This window comes from Ceratina calcarata, unplaced genomic scaffold, assembly GCF_001652005.2.
Source record: "Ceratina calcarata isolate Rehan_Ccalc_2016 unplaced genomic scaffold, ASM165200v1 scaffold189, whole genome shotgun sequence".
Classification (NCBI taxonomy): domain Eukaryota; kingdom Metazoa; phylum Arthropoda; class Insecta; order Hymenoptera; family Apidae; genus Ceratina; species Ceratina calcarata.
This window is the reverse complement of record NW_017140401.1, coordinates 592676-605816: the sequence shown is the minus strand read 5'-3', so window position 1 is coordinate 605816 and position 13141 is coordinate 592676. Positions and strand designations below refer to the sequence as shown.

General features: G+C 37.9%; 1 protein-coding gene across 5 annotated transcripts in view; it reads left to right on the top strand.

Annotated features, from left to right (window-relative positions):
* The first annotated feature begins 440 nt into the window (after positions 1–440).
* The window catches only part of LOC108621949 (beta-1,4-glucuronyltransferase 1), a 32811-nt gene continuing 20110 nt past the window's right edge, over positions 441–13141 (top strand). For all 5 annotated transcript variants that reach the window (XR_001916457.2, XR_003388758.1, XM_018019560.2 and 2 more), the window contains exon 1: positions 441–683. Coding sequence is in view for 3 of the 5 variants with exons in the window: in XM_018019560.2 (XP_017875049.1) it covers positions 573–683 (111 nt within the window). In the remaining 2 variants the exon portion in view is untranslated. The remainder of the gene's footprint in view (positions 684–13141) is intronic.

Genomic DNA, 13141 nt, shown 5'->3' with positions numbered 1-13141 from the left:
CGCCTATGCAATCCTTTATTACAATTCGAGAATAAATTCATACAAAATCGTGTTTTAATAGAATGAATAAAAAAAATATTACAATTTAACCTATGTTTTCAGTTCTTATCCCTCTTCGATCTTAATTCGTGATGCTTAAGAACAAATTCATTGAACAGAGAGATGGAGTAAAAAATCTGTTTAAATGAAATCAATAAATACTAGATAGATTACGTTTTATCAGAAGTTGGATTTGGTTCGTGTTGCGAGACGTCATAGATGACAGACGCCGGTGGGCGTGAATCCGCGATGCACAGCCGAGATAGATTTATCGTGGGCAGATTAAGATTGACCCTAGAAGAGGAGAGGGTGCCGTAGCCGGAATAATCGATTCTCTTGTTGCGCCCGCGCCGATACTCAGCTAACAGCACCCCTCGCGGTGGTTAACAACACTAGTCGTTTACGTGGACGAAGGAAGAAGGAATATCGTGGCGCGTGGGCGTGGTCGTGGTAGTGACGTGAACAACAGTTGCACACGTGCGTGCGTGCATGCGTGCCGGCGTGTTCGTTATACGCGGCAGCTCTGATGCTGAATGCACGGGCCGCGAGGCCAACGACAGGGGTTGGCACGGACTGATTTCGCCGTCAGACTGCCGCCAAGCGGGGAGGTTTGTCTCGCGTGTCGACATACATCAATGGTTCAGGTGAGTGACGCTCTCCCTACTTGATCTCTCGTTTCCCGGATAGGAGGGTTAAGCCGTCTTTGACAGTCCCACTAAGGGCAACACGAAAAGCGTGGCTCTTTCTAAACTCACGGATGGGGTGCGTTTGCCTAAATAAGTGAGCATCGCGTCCGAGATGTCGCTACTGTGCCAGGAGCTAGACTACTGCGCTCACGTGGCTTCCCCATCGTCGCACGCGCGTGACCTTGTTATAAAGAACCCGCGCCGGCTTTCGCCTTTGAAGTACGTTTTCGGTGTCGGATACAAACGCCGCTTTGTCTTTCTGCTTAGAGCGCAATTTATGACTAGTCGACTAGCGACTCTTCTTGGTATCTTCTTTCTCCTGGTAACATGTCTTGTATTTTTCAAAGGGGTGGAACTTTGAATGCACATTTAAAATATTGTTTTTGTAGTAGTGGAACTTTAGGCTGTTTCGTTTTGATATCGGTAAAGTAAACTATGTATATTAGGAATGTCGTGCAAAACACGGCACAGGCGTTTAATGATATTTTTCATGAATCGCGTGATCGTGTCTTATAAATTCTAACGGGAAAATTCGTGGTGGCGTACAATGTTCGTTTATGCTTCCTAATTTTAGTTCAAGGACTGCCGATATCATCAGAAAAATTAAAGTCATTTTAAATATTTGCTTCTTCTTTCATATTAATCAGAATATATTTCTAATTTTCATTAATTGACAATAGGAGAATATTTCAATCGATACTATTGTCGTTTCACGTACGCATCCCTTGCGTAGGACACTCACAGACCTAGATGAGCGTAGAAGTTCCAAGAAAATGCCCATATATGGCCATTCCCCCTCCAGGGAGTGACCTGTTTTGGGTATAAAAGAACTACATCTTGGCTCTTTGGATTAGTCTTGACTTGAATATCCAGCTCGCCGAAACCCTGTCTCATACCGTTAAGAGATTTCGAGTGAGTTCATAGTCTTAAACTTTCCCCGCGGCTTCACCGCGTAAAGCGAAGAAGAATTCTCTTACTGTAATTATATGAGTCGACCAGAATCTAGCAATTGTAACGTGAACTTTGATCAGAATATAGACTCTAGTTTCTAATTCATAAACTTAATTCAATTCATTTACAACAATCCTGTCTCCAATTAGCTTGGTAACCAGAGTATTCTACGAATGGTACATCTTTGCCACTCGAGATGTATCAACGACGGTAACTCGCAATCCGACAACTTTTATATCTAGTGGCAAAAAGGGACTGACCTTCTCTGGATCGTCCACGTCCTGCAAGTGTAACATCTTGAGTCGTCCGCGCGTCCTTTTCTTACTACTTTAAATTTCAACTGATCAAGTTGACATACTCAGTCACCGTCGGGATCTTGGCGCGGTTTACTCGTAACAGTTGTATCATTGAACTATTTATTTCCCGATAACAATCATGTTATTTATGATGAAATAGAGCAATATCAATACCAATTTTATGGTGTTTGCATGAGCGATGTAGCAGTGCCATTATTTGGAACGAAGGAAATTGGTATCACTATATCACCGATTTCTATGATCATTCAATTTATTACGCGTACTTTATAATCTTGAATAATTAAAGCATACTTTATAATTTCGAAGAAACAAACGTAAGGTGGTAGGGAGTCTATAAATATTTATAGTGTTGTCTGGTTATATTCTACGTTATCTGTTTAGCTGTTTATTATACAGCTTGGGACACGGAAACTGAGCCAGCTCGGGCTTGTGTTAGTTTCCCCTAGGCGGACAGAATTCAAAACGAGTAATAAATCTATGTCTTGTTTTTCAATGCTCGATCTGGTATCGATACTGTTGGATTTTAACATAATTTTGACATATCAAAATAAAAAAAATTTTAATTTAGGTGGTGGTAATGTTCCTATATATTCTTGGTGATGAACAGAGAGACATAAACCCTTGCTGTACTCGTTGCGGCCCTTTATGTAAATGAGTAATAGATCTCTCCGGAGTTCTGGCTCGTAGACGATTAGCACGACCACCTATGCATATACGTATACATCGCAATGCCGAAGGGCAGTTCATTAACTGCTGGACTCTGGTTCGATGAGAGCTACGGCTTTGAAGTGACGCCTTGAGGGCGTCCACTGCTGAACAATGAGAATTATCTTGCTTTCCCACCACGCACCATTCGCGTTCGCTTCTTTATCTTCGTTATGACTGCATATCGATATTCATCCCCTTTCTCTCTTCCTATTCTGCTCTTTATCTTCGTTACTTCTGCGTCCATGCTATTTTCACATGCATGAACAACCGTAAGTCACAAATAGACTGGATTTTGATGCAAATTAAAATATCATGGATATTAGTTTAAAATTTGAATATTGCAGTTTTTGATGTTTAGAATTCCATTCAGCTCGATAATATGTACATTGAAACTATTCGGCAAATGAGATAGTGTCTAATGATTTTTTATTTGGAATACTTGTTCGATAGACAAGCATTCGGAAGTGTGCTAAAACTTATAAGATAGACATTGTTTAAAACGGCCAATTATTACGCATTTGCCACGTATAACGCCTGCAGTCTAGTCGTTTCGTTCGGGGAATCAATCATCGTGGGAATCAGTACGTATGAAAGCCATCTTAATGAATTGACGGACGAAGAAGTATCGGAGTGTGTCCTCTCGTGGCCGGTGCCAATTATTGTGGTCAGCGAGCCAAACGGGAATGGTCGTCTATCTTCGATGCAGCTATGCTATATAATTACGGGCAGAAACGAAGCGCAAATGCCGCCTCGAGCCGGCACAATGAGGCTAGATTGAAAATTGCTCATTCGATCTGGGAAATGGAAATTCATACATAGCGATACGTATGAAGCCTCCCGTTTGAATTGTCCGCCTCCCTATCCTATTCCTTCTCGCTTACTCTTTTGTTTTTTTTTCTCTGTTTATCGATACGTATCCATTTACACAAGACGAATGAAAAAAAGTTATCGTGTCGAATATTTCTGATGAAAAACTCTAGAGAGATTTGCGTTGGTTATTTTCGTTAATACAAAATAACCACAATTCGTACAAAAAAAGATAACGTGTGAAAATTGAATCCAAACAAAAATCGGTTGTTAGCCGGCACAGACCAAAGATTTTTATCTATCGTTTTGATATTTTTCTATACGTACGTATACTTTTACATATGTACATACATTCGAATATTTATTTCTACCATGGCTTCTATTGCATCTGACTTGACGTATTTAATTCTTAATCTCTTATCCACGACATAATGTGAAAATGGAATTGTTGAGATAAATTATATGTTTTTCATCATGATCCCAATACAACTTCAACATCCGAGTTACTCTGAAATTGCTATTTATACAATCTACTATACTATACTATCGATAATCAATTAGCCGAGTTTAATCTCCTTTCGCGTATGCAATCATTAATTCGACTCTCGTTAATCGCTGCACGGCAATATATGCATTAAAACCCCTTAGGGAAGCGAGGAGTGGCAAGTCGCAACAGGATGCGTGACTTTTACCGGTAGCAGCACCCCCGTATCAGATTATGGTTATGGTACATACACAGCCTGCCTAATGACTCTATCAAAATAATTGCTGGCAACATAATAATCGCTTGCACTCTATATACAGAATTCACTGTACATTAAATCGAATTCGACTTTAGTCTATTTGCCTAATAATCAGTGGAGTGATAATTCAAGCGTTTTTAACATTTGTAACATTTCGTTTCATGCATCTGTTGTATTAAATACATATTTTTTTAGTTGAATGTCCGCAAACATTTCTACATACAGGCCGAGTCAATAAGAAACACATTGATCGTATAAAGAAGACATAAACGAAATCAATTTATTTATTAAATAATTTCCATTAAATACAAAATTCACATAGAAAGTTCTTTAATGAAACCGAAGGAGAATTAGTTGTTTCACGTGATCATGCATACTAATTCATTCTGTATAAATGGTTGTCTACAATGTATAAATTGTTCTACGTACAATGAATTGTTTCCAAACAAAGCGATAATTGCAAATGCATCGGTGTTTTTTGTATTGCACGTAACAAACGGTTCGTTATCAATAGCTTACGCGTCTGTTCGTCGAGCGTATCGATTCCGGTTGATAGCGGACCATGTATCCCCTTTTATAAATCACGAATATCCAATATATTGGACGTGTCACACGTGACTGTGCAAGAGAGAGAATATCATATCTCAATACACGTATTGTACATCTTTTGTGGCACGCGTACTACGTTCTGTTACATTTAGATAAATCTGTTGGCTCGACGTGCATTTTTAGTATACCATCCTTAAAATCTACGCCCATAACTGTCTCTTCGTTTCGTACCTTTTTATCTAATCAATTTTACAATTTATAGTTTGCACATCACGTAAGCTTTATAACATACGTATTATGTTTTTTGTTTTGAATACGCGTGCTTCTATCATTTTCTTGTTAATTCTTATTATCAACATGGATACATACTTAATCTTGTGATTAACTATGTACATTTGTAAAAGTATTTAAAGTATCTGGTTAATTATATTTATATGTCACATATTCGAAACATTCACCGGAGAGCTCGCGGAGCTATAGGTAGATTTCTGTTTATCTGGTAACTTGTTTGATTTCGATTATTTTCGAGTGTTTTCAATACATTTTCGAAGCGTTTCCACTGGGGAGGTCAGTGGCGTGGCCAGAGTATATTGTTTTATCGTTTCCGAGCGTTTTCAATGGGGTCGGCGCGACGTGCCGGATATACAAATCGAAAACGTGGAATTATAGTATATATCCTTGTCTCGCGATACGAATCGTTCGTATGAAACGGAATCGACGAATTTAACGCCTCTTGTTTTCTTCGTCACAATCATCAGTGTATAGAGCTTTATATTTTTTGCAAATGCAATTTTTCTATAAATGCATAATGTCCATTGTCTATTGATGATCGATGGGTAGAGAAAACGTCGTATACAATAATTTATAAGAATGTTTATTATGACGATTTGTTTTCATAAATAGAAAATTACATTAATACATTTTCATAAAGTTCACGTAAGGAGTTCTGAGAACTCGAAAGAAAATGGTATCTTGCTTTCTTTGTATCAGGGAGTGGTTAATTACGTTTACCTTTCATTAGACAAATCGTAGAGTTATTTGTCCTCGCGTGACCGACAGAGAATGATTTAGTCAGTAAATTAGAACGTGTGTTTCCTGGTAAATAAATTGAAAACATTAGGTCAATGTGCATTTCTTTTTGCATTAGGAAGAAGACTTTTGAGTAATGAAACATACATATATATCTATATCTCTTTTATATTAAATAAAATCAAAATATCAAAAGCTAAATGGGTATTTCAATGTTTAAATGATCAAGAAAGTATTTATGTAAAAATACATTTTTTAAACTGGTGTCATAAATGTTGTATTTTGGACAAAGGTCTGCAGTTTAGAAATAATACTTTTATGAGACAGTAACTCATGAAGGCTATATACTTACCGTTTTAAGATTATGTATATTACAAATATGTATCGTTATAAGAATGTTGGAAACTATCAGAATCGCGTCTTAAATTACGAAACATGTTGCCTGTGGCACTAGTATTCCCAAATTGTCATTTCTTCATACTAACTTCTACATCCCAGCTTCCTCTGATTTATATTAATTGTTTTTCATCAATTCAGTATACATGTACATACACATTTCTTTAAATACTTGATATTACAATCAAGAGAACAAAGTTCGAGAAAGATTTTTATCACCTACATCGAAGTGGAGACAGCAGTACAACTGTTTCTTCCGCATTCTTCTGCAGAACGGTCACCCACTACTTAGTTTTCATGCACGACAAAGCTCGCTAATTACTCGGCGAGGAAGCACGTGCGCCGGCCCCTTGACACGATTTACATTCCCAGATAGCAGAAAGGCTTGGTCAGAGAAGGGTTTCATACAGGCGTGCGTTTTCTGGCCAGCCTTTCTTCGCTTCTTCTTCTTCTTCTTCTTCCTGTTCCGGTGACGTTCTGTTCGTGACAGATCCGCGAATCACAGCTTGTTTAATTATCTCGGTAGTTATGCAAAGCAAATACGTGCACCGGGGAGAAAATTGAAGATCTGCTAATTATCGTGTAAAGACGCAAGAAGGAGGGGGAAAAGGAAGGAAGGAAGAAGGAAGAACTGGGCTAAAAGGAACACGAACGGGCGAGGGGTGGCTCGAAAGAAGGGCAGTCGCTTAATTGCAGCGGTTCACCACTCGACAAAAGTGGCTTTCGTGCTTTCCGGACTACGACAGTTATGCCTGACCTCCAGCTATGAAAAGAAATTCTTTTTTGAGATTTCATCGAGGCCGGCTAATTATTTTTTCCTTTTTTCCCTCTCTGCTCTCCGTGATATTCCAATTTTTTTGTAAATCCAGGATTGGATATTTGCAACTACTCTGTCAGCCAGAGGGTAGGGCAAGATTTTTTAGACCCGAGATAAAAACTTCTGATCGTTTCACGAGAGGTTCTCGGTCACGCTAATTTCTTGTGAATAGTTCCCGCCAAATTAGACTTGGATTACTCAGAACGTCACTGTATTACATTTATACGCGAAAGGACGTACCTAATATAATTAGGCAAAAGTCGACATTTAAATTCCTCTTCCATTCTACCCTCGCGTCTCGTGCTACGTAAAATGCATAAAATTCACTCGACGTAATCTCTACGTCGCATCTCTCACAAAGGTGATCGATAAACGAACGATAGATCGCGTGAAAAGCGTTTTACGAAGTTTCTGGCCGGATGTCTCGCGAAATCTCTGCCAGACTATCGCGCCCGAGGTAGGTATTTTTCGCGGGTTCGATAATACGCACGTTCGCTTATCTCGAAGGGATGGGCACGATTCGTTTATTATCAGAAACCGCATCTCTTTCCAATGCATCCTTTCACCGGGTCCATTCGAATAAAGAGAGAGGGAGAGAGATGAAATTCATAGAAGTGGCTACGTCGTTTGAGAAAAGAAAGTCTGAGAAGCGAGGGGGAAGGGAGTAGTTTCAAAGAATTTCCAATTCTCAGCTTTTCAGCGGCCACCGCCAGTTTCGACGCTTCGTTTGCGCGTCGTGGCTGAAGACGGGGCTGGCGGGGTGAAACAGGAAAAGGTCTTGGGGGAGGGTTGATGGCGGTCGAAGGTGGGAGTTTGCCGTAATGAATGGTATTCAGTTTATTCTAGGCTAAGTTACGTTGCACCGGGACCGGTATCCAGGCACTGAACTAGAAGTAAAATGGGACCGTAGCAAAATTGAAAGGCGGAATTTACCCTTTATCCTTGCCTCTGATCTTCGCGGCTCTCTTTTTCCAGCCTACGACGCCTTCCTCCTTCTCTTATTACTCACCACTTTCTCGTTTCTTTCCTCGTCCCGCTGTTTTCTTGATTTTTCTCTTTCCCGTTACACGAACACGTTTCCCTCGCTTGTCTTAACGAGTAAATCGAAAACGAGGAGCAAAAACTCGTCGATGCGCATCAACCATTCACCACCTTTGAGAGCGAGGTTTCCAACCAACCTCTAAATGTGTTTCCTATTTTAACTGAACCATCCACCTTTTGCGGCTCGCCGTTCATCATCGCGATGCTTGTTAGATTTTTTGTTAGATTTGCTGCAAATTTAACGAATGCTCGTCGTGAGATACGAGACCGTTGTTGTTGGTTGTCAAATATTTCGAATTCCAAGATTATTTACACGGTTAATGCTTCTTTTATTCCTCATTAGTATTGTATCAAGGGAAGAGTGATTCAGTTTTTCTTAAATAAGTTCTTTTTTTTATGCTATGTAAAACTGAAATTATTATACATTTAATTCTGTTCATTTGTATCGTTCTAGCCCGTTAAATGTAGGAGAATACTATACATTTATTTTAGTAAATGAAATTTATTTCAGGCTCGCAAATAACTTCTAAGGGCCTAATTTTTTTTTATTAAAACATTGACATCAATATACGAACTCTGACAAAGTTCCTCGTTCGCGATTTAATTAATTTCTATGTACAGTCAACGTTGAAAAAGTTTCACTTAGAAATTAGGTTACAAATTTATAAAAAATATACATATTTAATTATTCTTCTAAATTTATTTTATATTTGTATCTGCGATGACTTTCCATTTGGAATATTTGCCAGAGTATTTAATTGTAAATGTTCGAAGACGGAGACGCATGCGTTTACGGTGAATCGAGCTATCAAGTTTTCGTCCTACGTTGTAGCTGCATTCACTGCCTGCAAAGCCTGCACTGTGGTTCGTGTGTGACCTAACGAAAGCCCGAGTACACAATTTGATAATGGGTTAGCTGTGTAACCTGCATATACTCGCCAGCCGTGGTACACGCGCTTTTGCCCGGGACTCTGCTACTGAATCAGTAATAACAGCGTGTTTGCATAATCAATCATGCTCTTTCTCCTGTTTCTTCCCACCTTTATCTTGTTACGGTGCCATGTTTTCGAAATGCAGCAGATCGAAACCGGATCATCCTCTCCTTACAGTCTGAAAACAAGTTTAACTTATTTGTTTCACTATCACTCGCTTATAGCTGACTTTTTATAAATGTTACGATACTCTTGTAACTGAGATGGACAAGCTTACTAAATGTTGTGCAAAGAAAATTTCGAAAAAATAAAAATGGATAGATATTATAAGGAAAAAATTGAAGAAAAATAAATTTCCACTTTCTTCTTTAGGTTCGTAATGATAAATTGAATAATATTGAAAGTAACATTATAATATAATTGTTAATCCTTCCATTCCTGAATTTTAGTGTTAACGAATTTTATTGCTAAGAAATCTATTGTAAAACAAATAGATCGTATTAAAAAGAACTTTTCACTCGAATAAAATATGTTTATCAGATACTTGAGAATACAAATATACCTTACAGTTCATGATAGATTGCATAAAAATTTCAGGAATGAGTCTCGATCTTGTGCCATAAGATAACGGTAGGACCGAAGGGATTAAGCAAAAAAATTCTGAGTGAAATTAAATAACAGGAAAACGATAATTAGAGGAGATGTATTTTCACAGGTTCTGTGTACGCATTCTTAATAATATATTACAAGTTGACAAGCCTGAACTAGTATGTTGCATTTTTAATTCTGTATGTATGTTAATTGTTTGACAGCGTATCCATTTTCCATACACGATGGTCCACTCGTGCACATGTTCTCGACCCCTCAGGGATAACACTATGCAAACGAACATCTCGCAAACAGTATGCAAATAAAATACCGCGCGGCTAAACGCAGTGACGTCCGTCTTTCTTTCTTTCTTCCATGTGTCTCCTACCCTTTTTTTTCCACGTCGCGTCAGAATAAGTTAATACGTCTGCGTAAACGCGACGGAAACGGCCCTCGAGTCTCGGTAGGCAGGCATGAGGGGACCGTCAAGGAATTTTCTCACGTTTTACAGTACAGCGCACAGTTGTATACGGAAGGTTAGCTCCGCGCTTGTAAAAATCCCGACTGCTGCAGTCGAGTTTCCTCCATTTTTTCCTACCCCCTTAGGAATTGCGTCCACGCGAGGGAGATTATACGTATGTATACGTGTGTATACTTGCGTATCTACTGCTAATTCCAACATTTCTCTGGCCACTTTACGTGAACACATACATGCAACCTGTCCTCGAACTTGTTTTCCCTTTAACTCGACCAAGGCAAGTATTTTCCCAGTTATCCTTGCTAATATACAAGTTGGTGTGTTTTTTAATCATATGATTTTTATGCAGAACAAAATATTTATAGTATCAATTTAAAAAATTTGATTTATATTTTTTTGATCGTTTAAGCATTATGATATGCACGAAGCTTCGGATATTCTGTATATTTCAATGTTTCATGTTCATATTATTATCTGTATATTCACTTCTTTTTATGAATGGATGAAAGCTATGTATAATATTTATAAATATAAATCTCAAGCGATGCAACAATTTCAAATTTGAATTAAATGACACACTGAAATTATAATAATACTGCAGTTCACATTGCTCTATTTTTAAAGACAAAGTATAGATTTATCACTTTACGGTGTACTTTTAACGAAACATGAAACTGTAGAGAAAAGCAGCGAGCTAATTAAACAGCCCGCGTAATTAGAGCGTTTGTTTATTCAGCACACGAGATTTCTATTAAAACGAATGTTTTGTGTTCTAACGTTACGACGACTGACGAAATTCTTTAAGCATAAAAATTAAGTAAGGAAAGAAACGGAATTTTTGTTACAAAATTCTTTATGTAACTGTTTCGAATGTTATGATTTTAATCGTTTAGTATTTGCTTTATGCATACAAGATGACTATATTCTGCCCGCACAAATGAAGAAAGTATGAAGAAATTCCTATAAGTATAGATTGAGTTGATGATGATATTGTGAAATCGTCGTATCGAGAAGAAATATGTGCTGAATGAGTTCCATCAAATATAAAAGGTATACTAAAACAAGAGAATAATCAGTTGTTTTATATGACTATCAACTGACCCTGTATATGAATTATTTTCCATTATCGTTCTGGTCGTTAGTCCCCAGCGAAAGAGTCTAGCCGGATAAGATGATCAAATATTCTCTTGAACATAATTCAACTTGCAATGAGCCATTCGACAGTGTCCAAGGAAAATGTTTAATACCAATTTTTAACCCTCTATCTCAATCCGGAGGGTAGTTATGAAGGTTAATCAATTTAGCGTTTTTGCCATATTTCTCCTATTAAACGTTAAGCAAAAAATCTGAGAAAATTCTCACGTGTTCATGGAACGGTAGTCGATATTAGAGAATTTTTTTCAGATTTTTTCGTTGCGTAGTTCGGTCGTGAAAAATAAAAAATGCTAAAAATGAACGAAACAGTGCAAAATTCTCGAGCGACATCATTTATATTTTTATGGCAGACGTGCCTCAACCCAACTTTTATACCCTATTTTTTTCAGATTTTTCAGTTTGGTGCGCTCTACTTAAAAAAATCGAAAACCGACTTTTTCGACGTTTTTCGCGTGATGAAGTCCCTTATGATTCGAATTTTTACATTTCCTTCACTCAGTAGTCGTACTTCTTTGTTAAATATTTTTGTACACAACAACATTAAACATCAATTGAAAAAATGGATTTAATTGGGATTGTGTCCAGTCTGTTATGTTCCGTTGCAGCTACGACACTGTTAACCCCTTCCGGTAAAATGACGAGTCTAGCTCGTCATTGGGTTTATTATTAAATCGTACCGGAAGGGGTTAAGTCACCGGTTGGACGGGGAGGGTAAGTGACTGGCTACACTTTTTTTTAGCAGGGGTTTGAATCCCCAATCAAGCCCTTATTTTTTTTTATACCATGAGGTTTCTTAAATCTTCACGTTTAAGTCGAAAGATTAACGATGATGATATTCGAATGGCTCATTGCAAGTTGAATTTCGTTCAAGGGCACATTTGACTATCTTATTCGGCTAGACGCTTTCACTGAGATTCCGACGGTAGATCTGTCCGCGTACTTTACTGTCTGCTTCACAATACCTACAATCTGTTTCTTCCATTTAACACCGTAATTGCGCTATTATTACGAATGTCCATCGTTGCGTGTCTTATTCCTCTGCCATTTGCGAACTCTTTTTAACGAATCGAATACGTACGTGTTTAACTATCACGTGTATAGATAGTTAACAGTAATTCTAGATCAAATGTGATATGCATATCCTCTTGTTATTATGATGCCGGATGAAATTGTATATCACGGTATCTAATAAAGAACTATGTGTTGTTAACTTACACAAGAAGTATATGTATATGAGTTTTGATGAATATAAAAATTCTGTAAATTCTTATCGCATATATCAGTAAGATGAGTTATAAAATGGAAGCTATAAGAAGGTAGAGGGAAAAAAACGTATCGTTTATGTCACGCGAAAGTAAAACGTCGAGCGAAATATGGCTACGATTATAACTTTCAAACTTTGTTCAACCGTAGTTCTCGAGGCAAAAATCATGCCACAGCCATTTCGGTGCAAAACACCGTGTAAACAAGTTTGGCGATAAGAAACGAAGTCCGAGGGGAACCTTGTATCGGGTCTGTCTAAAACAGAACACCGTTGCCCGTGCTTTATCGTTCTAATTACTGCGTCGTCAATTTCTTATCCTCGCGCTGCCAGCAACGATGAATCACTAAAACTTGATGAAATGGAACTTGACAAAAATCATGTTGTATCAAGCGACATCTCTGTACAACAATTACATTTTTTATATTCAATTATAGCAGTTACGATTCTAAATACGAACAAATAATCGCAATCTATTTTTTTAATAAAAGTTTTACTCCATGGAGGTTGTAAACTTGTGAAACTCGGATGTGAAAGAAGATGGACAAGCCTTGACTCATTTAACATGGAACGTATTAAAATACCGGGTGTAAACCTACTAGTGGGCAATATTTTAAGGACGTGTTCTGTGGTCAAAAATAAGA